The sequence below is a fragment of the Sphaerodactylus townsendi genome, linkage group LG05, assembly GCF_021028975.2.
Source record: "Sphaerodactylus townsendi isolate TG3544 linkage group LG05, MPM_Stown_v2.3, whole genome shotgun sequence".
In the NCBI taxonomy this organism is placed as follows: domain Eukaryota; kingdom Metazoa; phylum Chordata; class Lepidosauria; order Squamata; family Sphaerodactylidae; genus Sphaerodactylus; species Sphaerodactylus townsendi.
The window spans coordinates 137,814,492-137,835,919 of record NC_059429.1 but is presented as its reverse complement, the minus strand read 5'-3'; the positions used below and the strand labels follow the sequence as shown (position 1 = coordinate 137,835,919).

The 21,428-nt window shown below is 61.9% G+C and overlaps 1 protein-coding gene across 3 annotated transcripts in view; it reads right to left on the bottom strand.

Annotated features, from left to right (window-relative positions):
* The window catches only part of VSTM2L (V-set and transmembrane domain containing 2 like), a 150,719-nt gene that overhangs the window by 24,175 nt on the left and 105,116 nt on the right, over window positions 1-21,428 (bottom strand). For 2 of the 3 annotated variants that reach the window (XR_007244570.1, XR_007244571.1), the window contains exon 4: window positions 3,767-5,051. Coding sequence is in view for 1 of the 3 variants with exons in the window: in XM_048497124.1 (XP_048353081.1) it covers window positions 4,707-5,051 (345 nt within the window). In the remaining 2 variants the exon portion in view is untranslated. Of the gene's footprint in view, window positions 1-3,568; window positions 5,052-21,428 lie in introns of those variants that run through there. The other variant, XM_048497124.1, reaches the window with a different exon arrangement.

Here is a 21,428-nt window from a genome sequence, read left to right as displayed (position 1 = left end):
AGTTTCGGTGGGGGGCAGTAGGGCTGCGGCCGGCCCCTCCGAAAGCCCGGTGGAACAACTCAGTCTTACAGGCCCTGCAGAACTCACCAAGGTCCCACAGGGCCCGGACAGCTGGAGGGAGAGCGTTCCACCAGGCAGGGGCCAGAGCCGTAAAGGCCCTGGCCCGCTTCGAGGCCAGCTGTATCGTTGCGAGGCCAGGGGTTGCCATGATGTATTTAAACCCCTTATTGTGAGTCCTATCCTCTGTATTACTAAGAGTTGCTCTGAGCCCTTTTCTAAGTGACCACCCTTCGGATACTTCAAGAGAACCATTGTGTGCTGGCCAGTGGCGTATCTGCAATGGGGACAGGGGGGGTTAAATGTCCCCAGGCGCAATGGTGGGGCGGGGCAAAATCGCCCCCACCCCCTCCTCCCCTGCACTGACCTGTCTCGGATGCTATCTGAGGGCTGGGGAGGGCAGGTAGCGGCCTGCAGGGAGGCCGGGGGGAGCAGCTCTAATGTGGCTTCTGGCGGCAAGCAGAGATCTCGCCCAGGAGCCGCCTGCTGTTGTAAAAGCCCATCCAAGCTGCCCCTCACTCCTCTGAGCCCCTCGGGCGGCCTCTAAGTGCTGGAGGGCGGTGCAGGGCACCTGGGGCAGGTGTTGTCCCTGGGCGCCATTTTTCCCCAATACACCTCTGGTGCGCCCCTCAACCTCCTCCTCTCCTGACTGGGCATTCCCAAGCCCCTCAGCCTTTCCCCCTAGTGCAGTGGTGGCGAACCTTTGGCACTCCAGATGTTATGGACTACAATTCCCATCAGCCCCTACAATTGGCCATGCTGGCAGGGGCTGATGGGAATTGTAGTCCATAACATCTGGAGTGCCAAAGGTTCGCCACCACGGCCCTAGTATGTTGGACTTCCAGGTACCCCTTCAACTGCCCCCAAATCTGCTGAGAAAGCCCCCGCCTCGAAGTAAAACAAACGTTGCTTGCACATAAAGACACAGAAGCAAATGCTCATCGACAGATCTTTTATTCACTTCTGCTAGTCACAGACTGGATTGTGTAGTGCAGGGGCAGACGATAGCAAGAAAGATGCCCGTGCCCCCCCCCCCCCTCGACAGTTTCTTTGCCTGTCAGGGCAGTTGTTGGGGCTACGGAGCCGGGAGGTCTTCTCAAGGTCATCTTGTCCAACCCCCCCGCACAAAAGCAGAAAACTGTGGCCCGAAAGAATTGCTGTTGGCTACCTGGCCAGTCGTTTCTTGGAAACCACCAGGAAAAGAGGCCTTCTTTCGACAGACCACCGGCCTCTAGGTGAGTCTTGCTAGCTTATGCCCGTGACCTCCCTCCAGACAGAGCAAATAGAAATATATACAAGAGGATCTGGGAAGGGGTGGTGGGAAGTTTGTTGAACTGGCTATTTTGGGGCTGTTTCTGCAGAACTGAACACGCACATCCCTTGCCTCTGATAGCGGTCGGCATTTTAACTGCTGCCCTCCTGACTGGCTTGTGGGCAGCGGTGGGATCCAAAAATTTTAGTAACAGGTTCCCATGGTGGTGGGATTCAAACAGTGGCGTAGCGCCAATGGGGCTGGGCGGGGCACGACGGGGGCGTGGCCGGGCATTCCGGGGCGGGGCATTAATAATTTCTCTGTTAACTGTAAAAAAAATCTTACTGTAAAAAAAAAGTTCCTAATTTCCAGCTGGTATCTTTTTGTCCATAATTTAAACTCATTACAGCAAGTCCTACCGTCTGCTGCCAACAGAAACAACCACTTCTCCTCTAATTGACTGCCTGTCAAATACTTAATACTTTCAAATACTTAATTTTGTTTCTAGGAATCAAAAGAAGGAGACTTTCCTTACACAAGGAACTTGACCATATTTCTAAAACATGTTTTTAAAACAGCCCAACAGGGAGAATTATCCCGTTTTCTACCTTCGCTAACCAGCCACATAGGAAACAACAGGACTTTATGACTTTTGGACCTAATGGGATTTCGAACGGAAAAGCGGACCCAATTAGTAACCCCCCTCGGCACACACAAATAATGAGTAACCCACTCTCGGGAACTGGTGAGAACCTGCTGGATCCCACCTCTGCTTGTGGGGATATCAAGCCTAATAGCCCCCACATGGAGCAGCAGTGGCGTAGTGACTAAGAGCAGGTGCACTCTGATCTGGAGGAACCGGGTTTGATTCCCAGCTCTGCCGCCTGAGCTGTGGAGGCTTATCTGGGGAATTCAGATTAGCCTGTGCACTCCCACACACGCCAGCTGGGTGACCTTGGGCTACTCACAGCTTCTCGGAGCTCTCTCAGCCCCACCTACCTCACAGGGTGTTTGTTGTGAGGGGGGAAGGGCAAGGAGATTGTAAGCCCCTTTGAGTCTCCTACAGGAGAGAAAGGGGGGATATAAATCCAAACTCTTCTCTTCTTCTCTTCACATTCTTCATAAAATGGGGTGGGGAAGGATATCTCTGAACAGAGTTGACAGCCTCCATCTGGGATCTGGAAATCTCTCTCAATGACAACGGAGTGTCCAGACTACAGAGGTCAGCCCCCAGGAGTAAACGGCTGTTCGTGAGGCTGCGCTCTATGGCTCTGTACTCCACTGAGGTCTGTTCCTTCCCCAAACCTGCTTCCAGGCTCTGCCCCGCAAAAGTCCAAGAATTTCCCAAATCAGAGTTGGTTAACTCTACCCTTAAAGCAGGGTCAGAAAACAATATTGCACATTCCCAGACCCCAAAATCAAGAGGGTCAGTGGCATTTGGGGCTTGATATGTTCAGCTCCTTCAACTTAATACAGGAAGGTGCCGTATGATGAACCAAACCATCTGTCCATCCAGGACAGCATGGCCGACTCTGATTGGCAGTTGCTCCCAGGAGGCCTTTTGCATCACCTGTTGCCTGGGAGAAAACCTGGGATCCTCTGCATGCAAAACAGAGGCTGCAGTACTGAGCTATGACCCCGCCCCAATTCACGTAGAGCCAGCGTGGTGTAGTGGTTAAGAGCAGGTGGATTCTAATCCGGAGAACCGAGTTTGATTCCCCACTCCTCCACCTGAGTGGCAGAGGCTTATCTGGTGAACCAGATGTGTTTCCACACTCCTGCATTCCTGCTGGGTGACCTTGGGCTAGTTGCAGTTCTTTTAGAACTCTCTCAGCCCCACCTGCCTCAGAAGATGTCTGTTGTGGGGAGAGGAGGGGAAAGGAGCTTGTAAGCCACCTTGAGTCTCCTTACAGGAGAGAAAGGTGGCGTACAAATAGGCTGACCAGACGTCCTGCTTTTGGCGGGACAGTCCCGCCTTTAAACAACTTGTCCTGCGTCCCGCGGGTTTTTTCAAGTGTCCCGGGTTTTGGAAGGCTGCCGCACTGCCTTCTGGGGCGCAAGGCAGTGCAGCAGGCTCTTCCACAAGGCCGCAGGAGCGACGACGCTTGGGCGCCCTGCTTCCTCGGGCCTGTGACAGGGCAGAGAAACGGGAGCCCCAGAAGGCAGTGTGCTTCCCGCGGCTGGGCAAGGCATGTCACTTCCACCCTTCCCGGTTTGCGAAGGTGACCATCTGGTCACCTTACGTATAAATCCAAACTCTTCTTCTTCTTCATGTGCCCTGCTCATACATTTTTGCCAAACAGCTTCACAGCTGTCTCTGGGTACCCTTCTCTGGCTCGCACAACAGACAACTCCCCCAAAGAGCCCCCAAGTACAAATGTGGACCCATTCTTAGGAAGCTTTTTGCATCCCTGCATCTCTAGCTGGCAGAAGGCCACCTTGTTTGGGATTTGCTACCCGGCTGAGGTCTCTCGTTTGTGGTGTTTGTTTTGAAGGGGGCCGGAGCCCGAGCAGAGTTCAGTGGCTTTTCCTCGAAAGCTCTTGGGGACTGGTTTGCTGCGGGGAAGGCTGGGGAAAGGAACAGTCAGTTGTATTTACAATATACAGTCATAGATTTCATAGCAACACAGGTCAATACTAGCAAGTTAAAACAGCCTGAATGGTGACCCCCCACTGGAGGTTTCATTTTACAAAGCAAGAAAGAGACTCGTGGGAGGGTCACAAATGGGATGAGTGGCTGGCAATGCAAATGGGGGGCGGGGCGGGGAGGGGGTAGCCAGGTTTGGCTCGACAACAGGTCCTTTACATCTCAGCTCGAACTGAATTCGCTCGCAGCAAAGTGTGCGAGCCCCTGAGTCCGTGTTTGGGGATCGTAGAGATTTCCAAAATGTGACACAGTCCTGCTAGGTTGCAGCCGATGGTGCCAGGGTGGGTCTAGCCGCCATCTTCCTGTGGGGCAAGCCGTCACCCATCCACACGCGCACCATCCGGAGAAGCGGCCAGCATACGCCAACCGGGCTTCCCCCGTCCACGGCCATCTTGGACGGGCTCCGCTCTGTCCCCGGAGTCCCAGAAAAAAAACCCCAACAGTTCACTCAGGGTAGGGCTGGCAGCTAAAGTAAAAGGAACTTGTAAAAACTCGTATCTACATGGCCGGCTGGAGGGGACGGTGCGGTCGGGATTCATGCGGACGTTCCTGCCTCTACTTTGCGGCACTTGTTTGAGGGTGATCCGGCAGCCGCCAGGCCCCAGTCGGCCATGGCCTCGGTGGAGTGGTGTTCCAACTGTGTGATGGGACAGGGCGGGAGTGTGGGTGTGTGGATGCCTGTGCGGAGAGCGTGGACGAGGGACAGACCCCCTCTGGCCATCCAGTCCCGGGCGCTGAAGGCCAGCCAGTCTAGAGGGAGCAGGCAGCGTCATCCACGGACCGCTTCTTGAGCTCTTTGCCCGGCTTGTGGTGCTGGTGTGGGTGGTGTGGGTGGGCCCCACTCAGTTTGCTGTGGTCGGAGAGCGGCGCCCCCAGCCCTTGGGTATCCTGCAGGTGCCTGGCGGGGGAGGTGTGGCGATGGAGCTGGTTGGTCTCTTCGGGCGGCTCCACCCGCAGGTAGGCCTTCACCTTGTGGTGCCGAGCCTTGCTGTCGCTGAAGTCGATGACCCGGCACTCGTACGTCCCTTCGTCCGTGGTCTTGACCCGAGACAGGCGCAGCTTGTGGGAGATGTTGCTGCCGACCACTTTCACGACCTGCAGGGAAGAAGGCGAGAGAACGTGTCACTCTGACTGGTATCCTCACGGAAGCCTTTATGCACGCAGTGCTTACCTCGCAGTTGCCAACTTCGCAGTGGGGTTTCCCTGCTTTTTGAAAAAAGAAACAGGAGTCCCCTGCTGTGAAGTGTCCCCAGCCGATCCACCCATTTAGCATGTGAGTAACCACCCAACACATGCAAATCAAGCTTGCTAATGGAACCCCTTATACTTGTTAACAGGCAAATGGTTCTTTCTCCCACCCTGGACATTCCACAGGTCTATATACTCCACTTGCTTTACTACCATCAGATCCTCTGAAGATGCCAGCCACAGATGCAGGCAAAACATCAGGAGAAAATGCTACTAGAACACGGCCATATAGCCCGGAAACCGCACAACACCCCTGTGATTCTGGCCACGAAAGCCTTTGACAATACATCAGGAAAAACATCCTAACAGTAAGGGTTATTCGACAGTGGAATGCACCACCAAGAAGAAGAGGAAGAAGAGGAAGAAGAGGAAGAAGGGGAAGAAGAAGATGAAGAGGACGAAAAAGAAGGAGAGGAAGAAGAGGAAGAAGAGGACTAAGAGGACTAAGAGGAGTAGTAGTAGTTTGGATTTATATCCCCCCCTTTCTCTCCTGCAGGAGACTCAAAGGGGCTGACAATCTCCTTGCCCTTCCCCCCTCACAACAAGCACCCTGTGAGGTAGGTGGGGCTGAGAGAGCTCCGAGAAGCTGTGACTAGACTAGAAGTGTGGTGGGGTCTCCTTCTTTGGAGGTTTTTAAAGAGAGGCTGGAGAAACATATGTTGAGAGTTAGGACTAATTAGGACTAATAAAAGGAAACACTTCTTCACACAATGTGTGATTGGTGTTTGGAATATGCTGCCACAGGAGGTGGTGATGGACAACTAACCTGGATAGCTTTAAAAAGGGCTTGGGCAGATTGATGGAGGAGAAGTCGATCTATGGCTACCAATCTTGATCCTCCTTGATCTGAGATTGCAAATGCCTTAACAGACCAGGTGCTCAGGAGCAACAGCTGCAGAAAGCCATTGCTTTCACCTCCTGCATGGGAGCTCCCCAAGGCACCTGGTGGGCCACAGCGAGTAGCAGAGTGCTGGACTAGATGGACTCTGGTCTGATCCAGCAGGCTCGTTCTTATGTTCTGATGAGTGCGTTGATTGTGTGTTTCTGCCTGGCAGAGGGTTGGACTGGGTGGCCCTTGGAGTCTCTTCCAACTCTATGATTCCATGTTTCTAAGTCTGGTTTCCTGCTCAATTTCCCTGAAGAGGTGAGAAATTTCTCATTGCCTCTTTGGTGTCCATCGGGACCTGGCATGCTATGCAGATCCACCCAGAAATGGGTGGCTTGCTGACTTCCTAGTGTAACCCCCATGCTCAGAATGGGTTGACCCAGAAAGGGGTGGAGACTCAAAGTAGCAGAAGGCTGCAGAGCTCATGTAGTTTGGAGGAGACGAGGCTACCAGACTCAGACCTTGGTTTGTATAAGCCCTTAACACCTTGTTAAGGTAACTGCAATGTTGTTGGGAACTAGTGGGAAGGTAGTTGTTTGTTTTTGCTATGTTGTAAATGTTGGAGTTTATTGTTTCAGGGTTTCTTTTTGTGTTTGTAATGGGTGAGAGTTCTCCTGGAAACCTTCATCATGTTGAATCCTGTTCATCAAGCCCTTGGGGTCTTCAGGAGCCAACCCACTTGCAAAGAAGAATTGGACTTGGCAGTATCAGTAGACTGTAAATATAAGGACTTGAAAATGCAACCTGAACAGGACCTTGAAGTGTGATGTTAAATGTTGATGTTATATGTTATGTTAAGAAAGTAAACCATTTTGTTTTTTTAATTTGTTGTTGCAAACTCATTCCAAGTTCTGCCCCACAGAACCCACAGGTAGAGGTTACATTCGCACCACTTTGGCTTCACCCCACCTTGAAAGGAATGCTCTGCCCGGGAGAAAGTGAGCTCAGAATGAACCCTTCCCCCTTCTCTGTCCCATCTGCACGAATGGTTTTGGACCAGGCAGACACCACTACGGGGCCCTTCAACCCACCGGCCCCTCCATCACGGGAAGATTGAATCCCGGGGCTTCTCCAACGCAATGTTTTCCAAGATCGATGCGGAATCGCACGAGCTAATTAGCTTTCCTACCAAATTGATTCGCTCTCAGTATTTATCACCTAATGAAATTTAAGACTCACTCGCTGGAGCAGCGGCTGCTCTTATTGGGCCGGGTCAATAAATCAGCTTTATCACCCTACCCTGAGGCCTCTGGCTCTGTTCCCTATAATCACACTGGATGTTAAAGGCCATTTTTCTCCTTTGCCTCCCCCACCTTTGTTAGCTGGAGATTTTACAGTGTTTGGGTAATGGCTGAGGTCACACACGAAACTGCCCACTTTCCAGCGAGGCAAGTGAAAGCAGGAAGGACGGCCGGGTGGATCGGAGCGCCGGGCAGATTTACGAGGGCGTGATTTGGAAACGGCCTTTGCTGCAGTCGAAGCCGTCGAGAAGAGATGGAGCAGTCGAGAGAGCAAACCGCTGCTGCCGGGAACTGACCTCTCTGGGCAGCCCCACAGCCGGCCAGCGGAGGGAATTGTCCTCTAGGTCTTCTTCACCTGACCCCGACCCCCTTCCTGAAGCCCCCCAAAGGACCAGGAGTAACGTCACTTATTTTTGGCACTGAGGCTAAGAAAACACTGCTTCTCCATGCCAGTGTAGGGATCTGAACACACCTGTTCCATACCTGAATACACAAGAAACTAGAAACATAAGAACAGCCCTGCTGGACCCAGGACCACCAGAGTGGGTGATCCCCTGCCTCCAGGTACAGTCCCCTGAAACCAATCAGCTGGCTGGCAGGGGTACCTGTTGGCAGCAAGGGATGGCATAGGCATGCCACCCCTCATCCCCTCCCTCACTCCCTTTCCCTTGCATGCCATCCTTCCCCCTCCCTCTCCCTCCCTCTGCTAGGGTGGGTGGGCCATGTCCAGATGCCGGGCCCCCTCCCCTCCCTTGCATGCCACCCCTCCCTCCCTCTCCCTCTGCTAGGGTGGGTGGGCCATGTCCAGATGCTGGGCGCCCTCCCTCCCCTCCCCTCCCTTGCATGCCACCCCTCCCCTCCCTCCCTCTCCCTCTGCTAGAGTGGGTGGGCCATGTACATATGCCGGGCCCCCTCCCTACCTCCCCTCCCTTGCATGCCACCCCTCTCTCCCTCCCCTCCCTCCCTCTCCCCTCCCTTGCATGCCACCCCTCCCCTCCCTCCCTCTCCCTCTGCTAGGGTGGGTGGACCATGTCCAGATGCTGGGCCCCCTCCCTCCCTTCCCTTGCATGCCACCCCTCCCACTCTCTCCCTCTGCTAGGGTGGGTGGACCATGTCCAGATGCTGGACCCCTCCCTCCCCTCCTTTGCATGCCACCCCTCACTCACTCCCCTTCCCTCCCTCCCTTCCCTTCCCTTGCATGCCACCCCACCCCTCCCCTCCCTCCCTCTCCCTCTGCTAGGGTGGGTGGACCATGTCCAGATGCTGGGCCCCCTCCCTCCCCTCCCTTGCATGCCACCCCTCCCTCCCCTTCCCTCCCTCCTTTCCCCTCCCATGCATGCCACCCCTTCCCTCCCTCCCTCTCCCTCTGCTAGAATGGGTGGGCCATGTCCAGATGATGGACCCCCTCCCTCCCCTCCCTTGCATGCCACCCCTCCCTTCCCTCCCTCCCTTCCCTTCCCTTGCATGCCACCCCTCCCCTCCCTCCCTCTCCCTCTGCTAGGGTGGGTGGACCATGTCCAGATGCCGAGCCCCCTCCCTCCCCTCCCTTGCATGCCACCCCTCCCCTCACTCCCTCTCCCTCTGCTAGGGTGGGTGGGCCATGTCCAGATGCTGGACCCCCTCCCTCCCTTCCCTCCCTTGCATGCCACCCCTCACTTCCCTCCCTCCCTTCCCTTCCCTTGCATGCCACCCCCCTCCCCTGTTACCCGTGGCTTGTTGTAACACAGTGGCCTTGTTACCTCACTTCTGGTACGCACCAGAAACAATGATATTGCATCACTGGTGACATGGGGCACTCTGGTGTTTTGGCAAAATCTCTATGGTAAACAAGGCGTCTACCACAGAGTTTTTACCCAAATACCGTAACGTCCCATGTTGGTGGCCATGCAAGGATGTCCCTTCCATTGCACACAGGAAGCCGAGGAACTGGCAAAGGCAGGCTTGATGGTCTCTGCTTTGGCGGCCCTCAGTTCACAGAGGGCACCTCTCCCAAAAGGCTCGGCCACCTGTGGTTGGCATCATCAGAGGGTCTTGAAAGTGCAGCCCAAGAGACAATCTTTCCAGCGCTGGCACTGGAGGGTGACCTGTTTTTGAATCCATCTTCATCAGGCCGGGCATTTTTTCAGGTAGCGTGCAGGGTGAGGGATTCAAAAAATGAACAAGAACATGACAGGTGGACACAGGTGATTCCTCGAAGGACAGTCTGGCTGAGAAGATCAAGGCGCATCTTTCCTGTTCTAATTTGACTCCAGGCGGTTCTGCCGTTCCAGAATATGTTCTTCTTCCACCAGATACTCAAGAAACAGCAGAGACAACCCTCGAAAGCACTTGGCCAAGGGCCGGGAGCAGGGGTGTAATGCCCATTGGGCAAGGTGGGCAGCTGCCCAGGGCACCACCTTGCGGGGGGAGGGGGACCATCAAAATGCAGGGTTTGTTTTGGGGTATTTTTAGTGGTTTTCCATTTTTGGCCTGCAGGGGGTGCAGTTTTTAGGCTAGCAGCACCAAAATTTCAGAATATCACCAGGAGACTGTCCTTATGCTACCCCCCAAGTTTAGTGAGGTGAGGTTCATGGAGTCCAAAGTTTTGGACTCCCAAAGGGGAAGCCCCCACCCCCCATTGTTTCCAATGGGAGCTAATAGGAGATGGGGGCTACAGTTTTGAGGGTCCATAACTTTGGCCCCCCTGAACCAAACTGCACCAAACCTGGGGGGTATCCCTAGGGCAGTCTCCTGGTGAGACCATGAAAGTTTTGAGACTGTGCCTTCAGAAATGTGCCCCCCCTCTGCAGCCTGCAACCTCCATTGACAGCAATGCAGAAAACTCAATGCAGAACAAAGATTCTTGGGCAAATCTCTAGGATGTTCCTGCAGGGAGTGCATTTTTGGATGTATCAGCACCAAAATATCAGGGTATCATCCGGAAACTGTCCTGATGGCACCCCCCAAGTTTGGTGCAGTTTGGCTCAGGGGGTCCAAAGTTATGGACCCTCAAAAGGGTAGCCCCATCTCCTTGGCAAAGAATGGGGGATGGGGCACCCCCTGCAGGCACCAATGTCCTGGTGCAAAAAAAAGTTTTGGTCATGGTGGGGTGGCCGCCCATGGGGGGGGGGCATCCAACTCAGGTTTTGCCCAGGGCTCCACTTTGCCTCGTTACACCCCTGGCCGGGAGGGCCGTGAAGAAGCAAAACCAGAGCTCGAATCCTTGCTTATCTGTGGAAGGAGGATACTCGCTTCCTCAGGCTCTGGCCTTCATGAGACCACAGGTGGCGAACACTCCCCACCCCCCCTTGCATGGCCACCCGCCTGTGTGCACACGCACGCACGCACGCACGCACGCACACGCACACACGCACACACTGTGCTCCCTCTTCCTAATTTCTCAGCTGGTCCACAGAACGGGAAAAGAATCTGATCTTCCTGTTAACTTCATCACAGCAGAACAAGAAGTCACTTATAGAAATTAACAGCCGGGAAATTCAGGACCAATAAAAGGAAACGCTCCCTTTCTCCTCCCTCTGCTCAGGCTGTGGGGCCCTCTGAGCCGGGGGATTACAAAAAGCCTGAATAACTTTATGGCCCGTAATAACGGTTCTGCAGTTATTCAGGCTGGGAGGAAAAGCTGCGAGATGTTTCATGCTCCATCACAAGGGTCAGAAAGGAATATTCTTGTTATCTTTGAAGCACTGCTCAGTTTCAAGTGGGGGTGGGTGGGCGGGCGGTTGAGGGGGGAGGGGTGGCCCAGACGTCTGTATTTTGGGGGGACCATCAGTCCCTGTGAGGAGTGAAGGCTGAGCACCCACAGGGTCACCACGCCCAACAGATCTCTGACTTTCATGCAGCTCATAAGAACATAAGAACAAGCCAGCTGGATCAGACCAGAGTCCATCTAGTCCAGCTCTCTGCTACTCGCAGTGGCCCACCAGGTGCCTTTGGGAGCTCACAGGCAGGATGTGAAAGCAATGGCCTTCTGCGGCTGTTGCTCCCGAGCACCTGGTCTGCTTAGGCATTTGCAACCTCAGATCAAGAAGGATCAAGATTGGGAGCCATAGATCGACTTCTCCTCCATAAATCTGTCCAAGCCCCTTTGAAAGCTATCCAGGTTAGCGGCCATCACCACCTCCTGTGGCAGCATATTCCAAACACCGATCAGACGTTGCGTGAAGAAGTGTTTCCTTTTAGGAGTCCTCATTCTCCCCCCCAGCATTTTCAATGGATGCCCCCTGGTTCTAGTATTGTGAGAAAGAGAGAAAAATTTCTCTCTGTCGACATTTTCTACCCCATGCATATGGGTGGGGGGGGGGGGGGGTGGGGGGGGGGGGGGGTGGGGGGGGGGGGGGGTGGGGGGGGGGGGGGGTGGGGGGGGGGGGGGGTGGGGGGGGGGGGGGGTGGGGGGGGGGGGGGGTGGGGGGGGGGGGGGGTGGGGGGGGGGGGGGGTGGGGGGGGGGGGGGGTGGGGGGGGGGGGGGGTGGGGGGGGGGGGGGGTGGGGGGGGGGGGGGGTGGGGGGGGGGGGGGGTGGGGGGGGGGGGGGGTGGGGGGGGGGGGGGGTGGGGGGGGGGGGGGGTGGGGGGGGGGGGGGGTGGGGGGGGGGGGGGGTGGGGGGGGGGGGGGGTGGGGGGGGGGGGGGGTGGGGGGGGGGGGGGGTGGGGGGGGGGGGGGGTGGGGGGGGGGGGGGGTGGGGGGGGGGGGGGGTGGGGGGGGGGGGGGGTGGGGGGGGGGGGGGGTGGGGGGGGGGGGGGGTGGGGGGGGGGGGGGGTGGGGGGGGGGGGGGGTGGGGGGGGGGGGGGGTGGGGGGGGGGGGGGGTGGGGGGGGGGGGGGGTGGGGGGGGGGGGGGGTGGGGGGGGGGGGGGGTGGGGGGGGGGGGGGGTGGGGGGGGGGGGGGGTGGGGGGGGGGGGGGGTGGGGGGGGGGGGGGGTGGGGGGGGGGGGGGGTGGGGGGGGGGGGGGGTGGGGGGGGGGGGGGGTGGGGGGGGGGGGGGGTGGGGGGGGGGGGGGGTGGGGGGGGGGGGGGGTGGGGGGGGGGGGGGGTGGGGGGGGGGGGGGGTGGGGGGGGGGGGGGGTGGGGGGGGGGGGGGGTGGGGGGGGGGGGGGGTGGGGGGGGGGGGGGGTGGGGGGGGGGGGGGGTGGGGGGGGGGGGGGGTGGGGGGGGGGGGGGGTGGGGGGGGGGGGGGGTGGGGGGGGGGGGGGGTGGGGGGGGGGGGGGGTGGGGGGGGGGGGGGGTGGGGGGGGGGGGGGGTGGGGGGGGGGGGGGGTGGGGGGGGGGGGGGGTGGGGGGGGGGGGGGGTGGGGGGGGGGGGGGGTGGGGGGGGGGGGGGGTGGGGGGGGGGGGGGGTGGGGGGGGGGGGGGGTGGGGGGGGGGGGGGGTGGGGGGGGGGGGGGGTGGGGGGGGGGGGGGGTGGGGGGGGGGGGGGGTGGGGGGGGGGGGGGGTGGGGGGGGGGGGGGGTGGGGGGGGGGGGGGGTGGGGGGGGGGGGGGGTGGGGGGGGGGGGGGGTGGGGGGGGGGGGGGGTGGGGGGGGGGGGGGGTGGGGGGGGGGGGGGGTGGGGGGGGGGGGGGGTGGGGGGGGGGGGGGGTGGGGGGGGGGGGGGGTGGGGGGGGGGGGGGGTGGGGGGGGGGGGGGGTGGGGGGGGGGGGGGGTGGGGGGGGGGGGGGGTGGGGGGGGGGGGGGGTGGGGGGGGGGGGGGGTGGGGGGGGGGGGGGGTGGGGGGGGGGGGGGGTGGGGGGGGGGGGGGGTGGGGGGGGGGGGGGGTGGGGGGGGGGGGGGGTGGGGGGGGGGGGGGGTGGGGGGGGGGGGGGGTGGGGGGGGGGGGGGGTGGGGGGGGGGGGGGGTGGGGGGGGGGGGGGGTGGGGGGGGGGGGGGGTGGGGGGGGGGGGGGGTGGGGGGGGGGGGGGGTGGGGGGGGGGGGGGGTGGGGGGGGGGGGGGGTGGGGGGGGGGGGGGGTGGGGGGGGGGGGGGGTGGGGGGGGGGGGGGGTGGGGGGGGGGGGGGGTGGGGGGGGGGGGGGGTGGGGGGGGGGGGGGGTGGGGGGGGGGGGGGGTGGGGGGGGGGGGGGGTGGGGGGGGGGGGGGGTGGGGGGGGGGGGGGGTGGGGGGGGGGGGGGGTGGGGGGGGGGGGGGGTGGGGGGGGGGGGGGGTGGGGGGGGGGGGGGGTGGGGGGGGGGGGGGGTGGGGGGGGGGGGGGGTGGGGGGGGGGGGGGGTGGGGGGGGGGGGGGGTGGGGGGGGGGGGGGGTGGGGGGGGGGGGGGGTGGGGGGGGGGGGGGGTGGGGGGGGGGGGGGGTGGGGGGGGGGGGGGGTGGGGGGGGGGGGGGGTGGGGGGGGGGGGGGGTGGGGGGGGGGGGGGGTGGGGGGGGGGGGGGGTGGGGGGGGGGGGGGGTGGGGGGGGGGGGGGGTGGGGGGGGGGGGGGGTGGGGGGGGGGGGGGGTGGGGGGGGGGGGGGGTGGGGGGGGGGGGGGGTGGGGGGGGGGGGGGGTGGGGGGGGGGGGGGGTGGGGGGGGGGGGGGGTGGGGGGGGGGGGGGGTGGGGGGGGGGGGGGGTGGGGGGGGGGGGGGGTGGGGGGGGGGGGGGGTGGGGGGGGGGGGGGGTGGGGGGGGGGGGGGGTGGGGGGGGGGGGGGGTGGGGGGGGGGGGGGGTGGGGGGGGGGGGGGGTGGGGGGGGGGGGGGGTGGGGGGGGGGGGGGGTGGGGGGGGGGGGGGGTGGGGGGGGGGGGGGGTGGGGGGGGGGGGGGGTGGGGGGGGGGGGGGGTGGGGGGGGGGGGGGGTGGGGGGGGGGGGGGGTGGGGGGGGGGGGGGGTGGGGGGGGGGGGGGGTGGGGGGGGGGGGGGGTGGGGGGGGGGGGGGGTGGGGGGGGGGGGGGGTGGGGGGGGGGGGGGGTGGGGGGGGGGGGGGGTGGGGGGGGGGGGGGGTGGGGGGGGGGGGGGGTGGGGGGGGGGGGGGGTGGGGGGGGGGGGGGGTGGGGGGGGGGGGGGGTGGGGGGGGGGGGGGGTGGGGGGGGGGGGGGGTGGGGGGGGGGGGGGGTGGGGGGGGGGGGGGGTGGGGGGGGGGGGGGGTGGGGGGGGGGGGGGGTGGGGGGGGGGGGGGGTGGGGGGGGGGGGGGGTGGGGGGGGGGGGGGGTGGGGGGGGGGGGGGGTGGGGGGGGGGGGGGGTGGGGGGGGGGGGGGGTGGGGGGGGGGGGGGGTGGGGGGGGGGGGGGGTGGGGGGGGGGGGGGGTGGGGGGGGGGGGGGGTGGGGGGGGGGGGGGGTGGGGGGGGGGGGGGGTGGGGGGGGGGGGGGGTGGGGGGGGGGGGGGGTGGGGGGGGGGGGGGGTGGGGGGGGGGGGGGGTGGGGGGGGGGGGGGGTGGGGGGGGGGGGGGGTGGGGGGGGGGGGGGGTGGGGGGGGGGGGGGGTGGGGGGGGGGGGGGGTGGGGGGGGGGGGGGGTGGGGGGGGGGGGGGGTGGGGGGGGGGGGGGGTGGGGGGGGGGGGGGGTGGGGGGGGGGGGGGGTGGGGGGGGGGGGGGGTGGGGGGGGGGGGGGGTGGGGGGGGGGGGGGGTGGGGGGGGGGGGGGGTGGGGGGGGGGGGGGGTGGGGGGGGGGGGGGGTGGGGGGGGGGGGGGGTGGGGGGGGGGGGGGGTGGGGGGGGGGGGGGGTGGGGGGGGGGGGGGGTGGGGGGGGGGGGGGGTGGGGGGGGGGGGGGGTGGGGGGGGGGGGGGGTGGGGGGGGGGGGGGGTGGGGGGGGGGGGGGGTGGGGGGGGGGGGGGGTGGGGGGGGGGGGGGGTGGGGGGGGGGGGGGGTGGGGGGGGGGGGGGGTGGGGGGGGGGGGGGGTGGGGGGGGGGGGGGGTGGGGGGGGGGGGGGGTGGGGGGGGGGGGGGGTGGGGGGGGGGGGGGGTGGGGGGGGGGGGGGGTGGGGGGGGGGGGGGGTGGGGGGGGGGGGGGGTGGGGGGGGGGGGGGGTGGGGGGGGGGGGGGGTGGGGGGGGGGGGGGGTGGGGGGGGGGGGGGGTGGGGGGGGGGGGGGGTGGGGGGGGGGGGGGGTGGGGGGGGGGGGGGGTGGGGGGGGGGGGGGGTGGGGGGGGGGGGGGGTGGGGGGGGGGGGGGGTGGGGGGGGGGGGGGGTGGGGGGGGGGGGGGGTGGGGGGGGGGGGGGGTGGGGGGGGGGGGGGGTGGGGGGGGGGGGGGGTGGGGGGGGGGGGGGGTGGGGGGGGGGGGGGGTGGGGGGGGGGGGGGGTGGGGGGGGGGGGGGGTGGGGGGGGGGGGGGGTGGGGGGGGGGGGGGGTGGGGGGGGGGGGGGGTGGGGGGGGGGGGGGGTGGGGGGGGGGGGGGGTGGGGGGGGGGGGGGGTGGGGGGGGGGGGGGGTGGGGGGGGGGGGGGGTGGGGGGGGGGGGGGGTGGGGGGGGGGGGGGGTGGGGGGGGGGGGGGGTGGGGGGGGGGGGGGGTGGGGGGGGGGGGGGGTGGGGGGGGGGGGGGGTGGGGGGGGGGGGGGGTGGGGGGGGGGGGGGGTGGGGGGGGGGGGGGGTGGGGGGGGGGGGGGGTGGGGGGGGGGGGGGGTGGGGGGGGGGGGGGGTGGGGGGGGGGGGGGGTGGGGGGGGGGGGGGGTGGGGGGGGGGGGGGGTGGGGGGGGGGGGGGGTGGGGGGGGGGGGGGGTGGGGGGGGGGGGGGGTGGGGGGGGGGGGGGGTGGGGGGGGGGGGGGGTGGGGGGGGGGGGGGGTGGGGGGGGGGGGGGGTGGGGGGGGGGGGGGGTGGGGGGGGGGGGGGGTGGGGGGGGGGGGGGGTGGGGGGGGGGGGGGGTGGGGGGGGGGGGGGGTGGGGGGGGGGGGGGGTGGGGGGGGGGGGGGGTGGGGGGGGGGGGGGGTGGGGGGGGGGGGGGGTGGGGGGGGGGGGGGGTGGGGGGGGGGGGGGGTGGGGGGGGGGGGGGGTGGGGGGGGGGGGGGGTGGGGGGGGGGGGGGGTGGGGGGGGGGGGGGGTGGGGGGGGGGGGGGGTGGGGGGGGGGGGGGGTGGGGGGGGGGGGGGGTGGGGGGGGGGGGGGGTGGGGGGGGGGGGGGGTGGGGGGGGGGGGGGGTGGGGGGGGGGGGGGGTGGGGGGGGGGGGGGGTGGGGGGGGGGGGGGGTGGGGGGGGGGGGGGGTGGGGGGGGGGGGGGGTGGGGGGGGGGGGGGGTGGGGGGGGGGGGGGGTGGGGGGGGGGGGGGGTGGGGGGGGGGGGGGGTGGGGGGGGGGGGGGGTGGGGGGGGGGGGGGGTGGGGGGGGGGGGGGGTGGGGGGGGGGGGGGGTGGGGGGGGGGGGGGGTGGGGGGGGGGGGGGGGGGGGGGGGGGGGGGGTGGGGCACCAGGTCGCTGGGTCCCACATAGAATTAGATCTAGGATCACCTCTCCCCTGGTTGGTTCCACAACCATCTGCTCTAAGCCACAGTCATTTAGCATATCCAGGAATGCTCTCTCCTTACTATATGACCTGAACATGCATTTTTCCAGTTTATATGGGGATAGTTAAAATCACCCATTACCACTACATTTTTGTTTTTGTTGGCCTCTCTAATTTCTTTTCCATCTCAGAATCCTCTTGTGCACTTTGGTCTGGGGGCCGATAATATATTCCTAATATTAAACTGTCCTTCACACCTGGTATTGATATCCACAGTGATTCTGTAGGGGAACCAGCTCCCCTGCATTGTCTATTTTATGTGATACTATGCTCTCTTTGATGTAAAGGGCAACTCCACCCCCAATGCGCCCTGTCCTATCCTTCCTATAGAGCCTGTAGCCTGGTATAACAGCATCCCACTGGTTCTCCTCATTCCACCATGTCTCTGTAATGCCCACTATATCAAAGTCCTCCTTCAAAACTCTGTACTCTAGCTCCCCATTTTAGGTCGAATGCTTCTACTATTAGCATAGAGACACCTGTATACCCTGTCTCTGTCCTTAACCTGGGATTTATGTGCTTTACCCTCAAGTCTTTTGTAGACACTATCCCTTGTCACATGCACATTGCTATGTTCCTCACTTGTATGTGGTTGATTTAGAAAAACCTCCCTCTCTGTCTGCATCCCCATAGATACTGTATTCCGAACCGAAGTCACCTCAGCTCCTGTCGGCTTTCCCCCAGGGCTCAGTTTAAAAGCTGTTCTGCCACCTTTTTAATGTTGAGCGCCAGCAGCCTGGTTCCTCTTTGGTTAAGATGAAGCCCGTCCCGTTTGTACAGGCCTACCTTGTCCCAAAAGGTTCCCCAGTTCCTGACAAATCTGAAACCCTCTGCCTTACACCACCTTCTCATCCACGCATTGAGACCCTGTATCTCCGCTTGCCTAGCTCGCCCAATCTTTCTTAACACTCAGTTACTTGATCCTATAGACCAGTGATGGCGAACCTTTTCAAGACCGAGTGCCCAAATTGCAACCCCAAACCCACTTATTTATCGCAAAGTGCCAACACGGCAATTTAACCTGAATACCGAGGTTTTAGTTTAGAAAAAACGGTTGGCTCTGAGGCGTGTGTTACTCGGGAGTAAGCTTGGGGTTAGTCGGTGGCTTTGCGTTGAAGCAACCGTGCAACTCTTCCAACGGGTGAATCACGACCCTAGGAAGGTTTACTCAGAAGCAGGCCCCATTGCCAGCAACCGAGCTTACTCTCTGGTAAAGGATCACGCTTTAGTTCTTCACATGAAAATCTGTGAGGTTTAACAGCACTTAACAGGGTTACCTACACTGCTTCCCCTTCTTAGGTTTAATGCTAATAATCGAGCCCAACGGCCCAGGCCAGCCTAGATGTGTGGGGGTGGGGTGAGGGGGGACTCTGTTTGTGTGTGCCCACAGAGAGGGCTCTGAGTGCCACTTCTGGCACCCGTGCCGTAGGTTCGCCACCACTGCTATAGACCCTAACTAGTTCTCCTAGGACACACCCCTCCCTACTTTCTAACTACACATAATGGTTGGTGACTTCTGCTTCAGTGGATCTGAAGAAGTGTGTATGCACGTGAAAGTTTATACTCAAAATAAAACTTTGATGGATTCTGCACAGCACAAATATACAACACCTTTCAGGGCATTATGAATAGTTCTTGCGGAATAACTTTGCGCAGCTCTCTTCCCCAAAATGAGTTCAGACCATTATATTCCTATCAGCCCTTCCCCCCCCAAAAAAATCGCTAAACTAGTGATCCTTCCCCCCCCCCAACTCAAGCTGAGGACAATTCCTGCCTGCTGAACGAACGCCAGCAGGCAGGAAGCACTTTATTTCTCTTGCCCAAATCTCTTGCTCTCATTTCTGCCACGTTGTGCCTGCCTGCCATTTTGTATGCAGCCTGCCTGCCTTCTTGTATGCCTGCCATTTTGTGAGCTGCGGCAGATTCTCCGTGGAAATTCCCCACAGAGTCTTCCTCTGCTTGCAGCTCATCCATTTGCTATTTTGCTGCAAAAAGTTTTTCCTTTTTGTTTTGTTTTGAAAGGTATGTCGGCGAAACTGCATGCTGTTTTTCCTTTTTGTTTTGTTTTGAGGGGTATGTCTGCGAAAATGCATGCTGTTTTTCCTTTTTGTTTTGTTTTGAGGGGTATGTCTGCGAAACTGCATGCTGTTTTCCCTTTTTGTTTTGTTTTGAGGGGTATGTCTGTGAAACTGCATGCTGTTTTCCCTTTTTGTTTTGTTTTGAGGGGTACGTCTGCGAAACTGCAGCCAAACGATTACAGAAGCTGAAACGTGCGCCTATTCGCGTTGCTGTAGCTTTGCAGGCATCCACCTCAAAAGAAAGCAAAAATGGGAAATGACATCCTTAGGCTAAACAAACCTTATATCTACTTTTTACAGCAAAATAGCAAACAGATGAGCTGCAAGCAGAGGAAAACTCCACGAGGAATCTTCACAGAGAATCTGTGCAGCAGCACACAAAATGGCGGGCGCCGCTGTGAAACTAACAAGAGTTCCATGCAGCAGGCAAGAAAAAGATCCATTTGGCTGGTGATGCTTATGGTCTTCCGTGCTGTGGGAACACAAAATCCCCAAACAGACCTATTTATAATGTCCTAAAGAAGTTATATTAATGCTGTGTGGAATCCGCCTCTGTTGGTCTTAAAGATGCTACTGAACTCAAACTTATTTTCTTCTGCAGCTTCGGACCAACAGCAGAATCCGGTCCTGAATCTGCAGCGATCTTCCCCCGGCCATTTTTAGACAGATAAATTTTCTTCTGAAATGGTTGGACTCTGAGAGGGGTGCTAGATGGGGTGGGGTCAGAGCTGTTTTTCTGACTTGATCCTTCTTGATCTGAGGTTGATCCTTCTTGATCCAATCTTGATCCTCCTTGATGGGAGATTGCAAATGCCTTAGTAGACCAGGTGCTCGGCAGCAGCAGCAGCAGCAGCAGCAGCAGCAGCAGCAGAAGGCCATTGCTTTCACCTCCTGCAGGTGAGCTCCCAAAGGCACCTGGTGGGCCACTGCGAGTAGCAGAGTGCTGGACTAGGTGGACTCTGGTCTGATCCAGCAGGCTAGTTCTTATGTTCTTATGACTCTGGGAACATGCGTGACTTTCATTTCTTTGTTTCCCTTCTGAGCCCCCTTAAGCGGTGGGGGAGAGGTTCACAGACAGATCGTATATCCTTTTGAAATGGGAGAATCATTCAAAAGTTGGCTTTCACACAATCCCTTGCGCGCCTCTCTCTCGGCGCTTCCTCCGCTCCTTTTACAGCTTCAGACTGACAAAATCCATGTTCCCGAGTCCCACTTAAACTGTATCAAGCTCAGAAATGGCTCTTAAGGGACACCGACAGCTTTTCATGGCAATTGGCACAAAAGTTAATTTCACCCTTGGAAAGAATTTATGGGTTCCTTATCGCTGCAAAGGCGCTACCAGGTCTTCTCTGGAGGCCATTAAAGGCCATTCAGAGCTTGAATTGAACCCAGCTTCCAAAGTAGGAGTGATGCGGACGGTGGGGGGCACAAAATGCAGCCTCTAGGTGCAAGCAGGCCCCATTTGGCACCTTCCCCTATTGAGCCCCCAATGGTTCTTAAAGCACTTTTCTCTTGAGCTTGCCTCACACCATTTCTAGCACCAACCCCCCCCCCCATTTTTTTTTTTAGCAGAGGCATTGAGTAAATCAGGAAGATGCGGGACGGGTTTCTTTGAGTAAGACAGGAGTGCGTGAAAACCAGCCTTCTTTTGGACATAGAATCATCGAAGCATAGAGTTGGAAGAGACCCTAAGGGTCATCCAGTCCAACCCCCTGCCATGCAGGAACGCACCATCAAAGCACTCCCGACACATGTTCATCCAGCCTCTGTTTAAAAACCTCCAAAGAAGGAGACTCCACCACTCTCCGAGGCAGTGAATTCCACTGTCGAACAGCCCTGACTGTCAGGGAGTTCTTCCTAATGTTTGGGTGGGTTTGGAAGGCTGTCTGCTCACCCTGGGTGCCATTTTCTACAGATACGCCCCTGGTCCTGGGACAATGTTAAGAGAGCCAGCGTGGTGTCGTGGTTAAGAGCAGGTGCACTCTAATCTGGAAAACCGGGTTTGATTCCCAGCTCTGCCACTTGAGCTGTGGAGGCTTATCTGGGGAACTAGATTAGCCTGCATACTCCAACACACACCAGCTGGGTGACCTGGGGCTAGTCACAGTTTTTCGGAACTCTCTCAGTCCCACCTACCTCACAGGGTGTTTGTTGTTGGGGGGGGGAGGAAAAGGGGATTGTAAGCTTCTTTGAGTCTCCTACAGCAGTGGCGTAGGAGGTTAAGAGCTCATGTATCTAATCTGGAGGAACCGGGTTTGATTCTCCGCTCTGCCGCCTGAGCTGTGGAGGCTTATCTGGGGAATTCAGATTAGCCTGTACACTCCCAAACATGCCAGCTGGGTGACCTTGGGCTAGTCACAGCTTCTCGGAGCTCTCTCAGCCCCACCTACCTCACAAGGTGTTTGTTGTGAGGGGGGAAGAGCAAGGAGATTGTCAGCTCCTTTGAGTCTCCTACAGAAGAGAAAGGGGGGGATATAAATCCATCCTCCTCCTCCTCCTCCTCCTCTTCCTCTTCCTCTTCCTCTTCCTCTTCCTCTTCCTCTTCTTCCTCTTCCTCTTACTCTTACTCTTCTTCTTCCTCTTCCTCTTCCTCTTACTCTTACTCTTCTTACTCTTCTTCTACTTCTTACACTT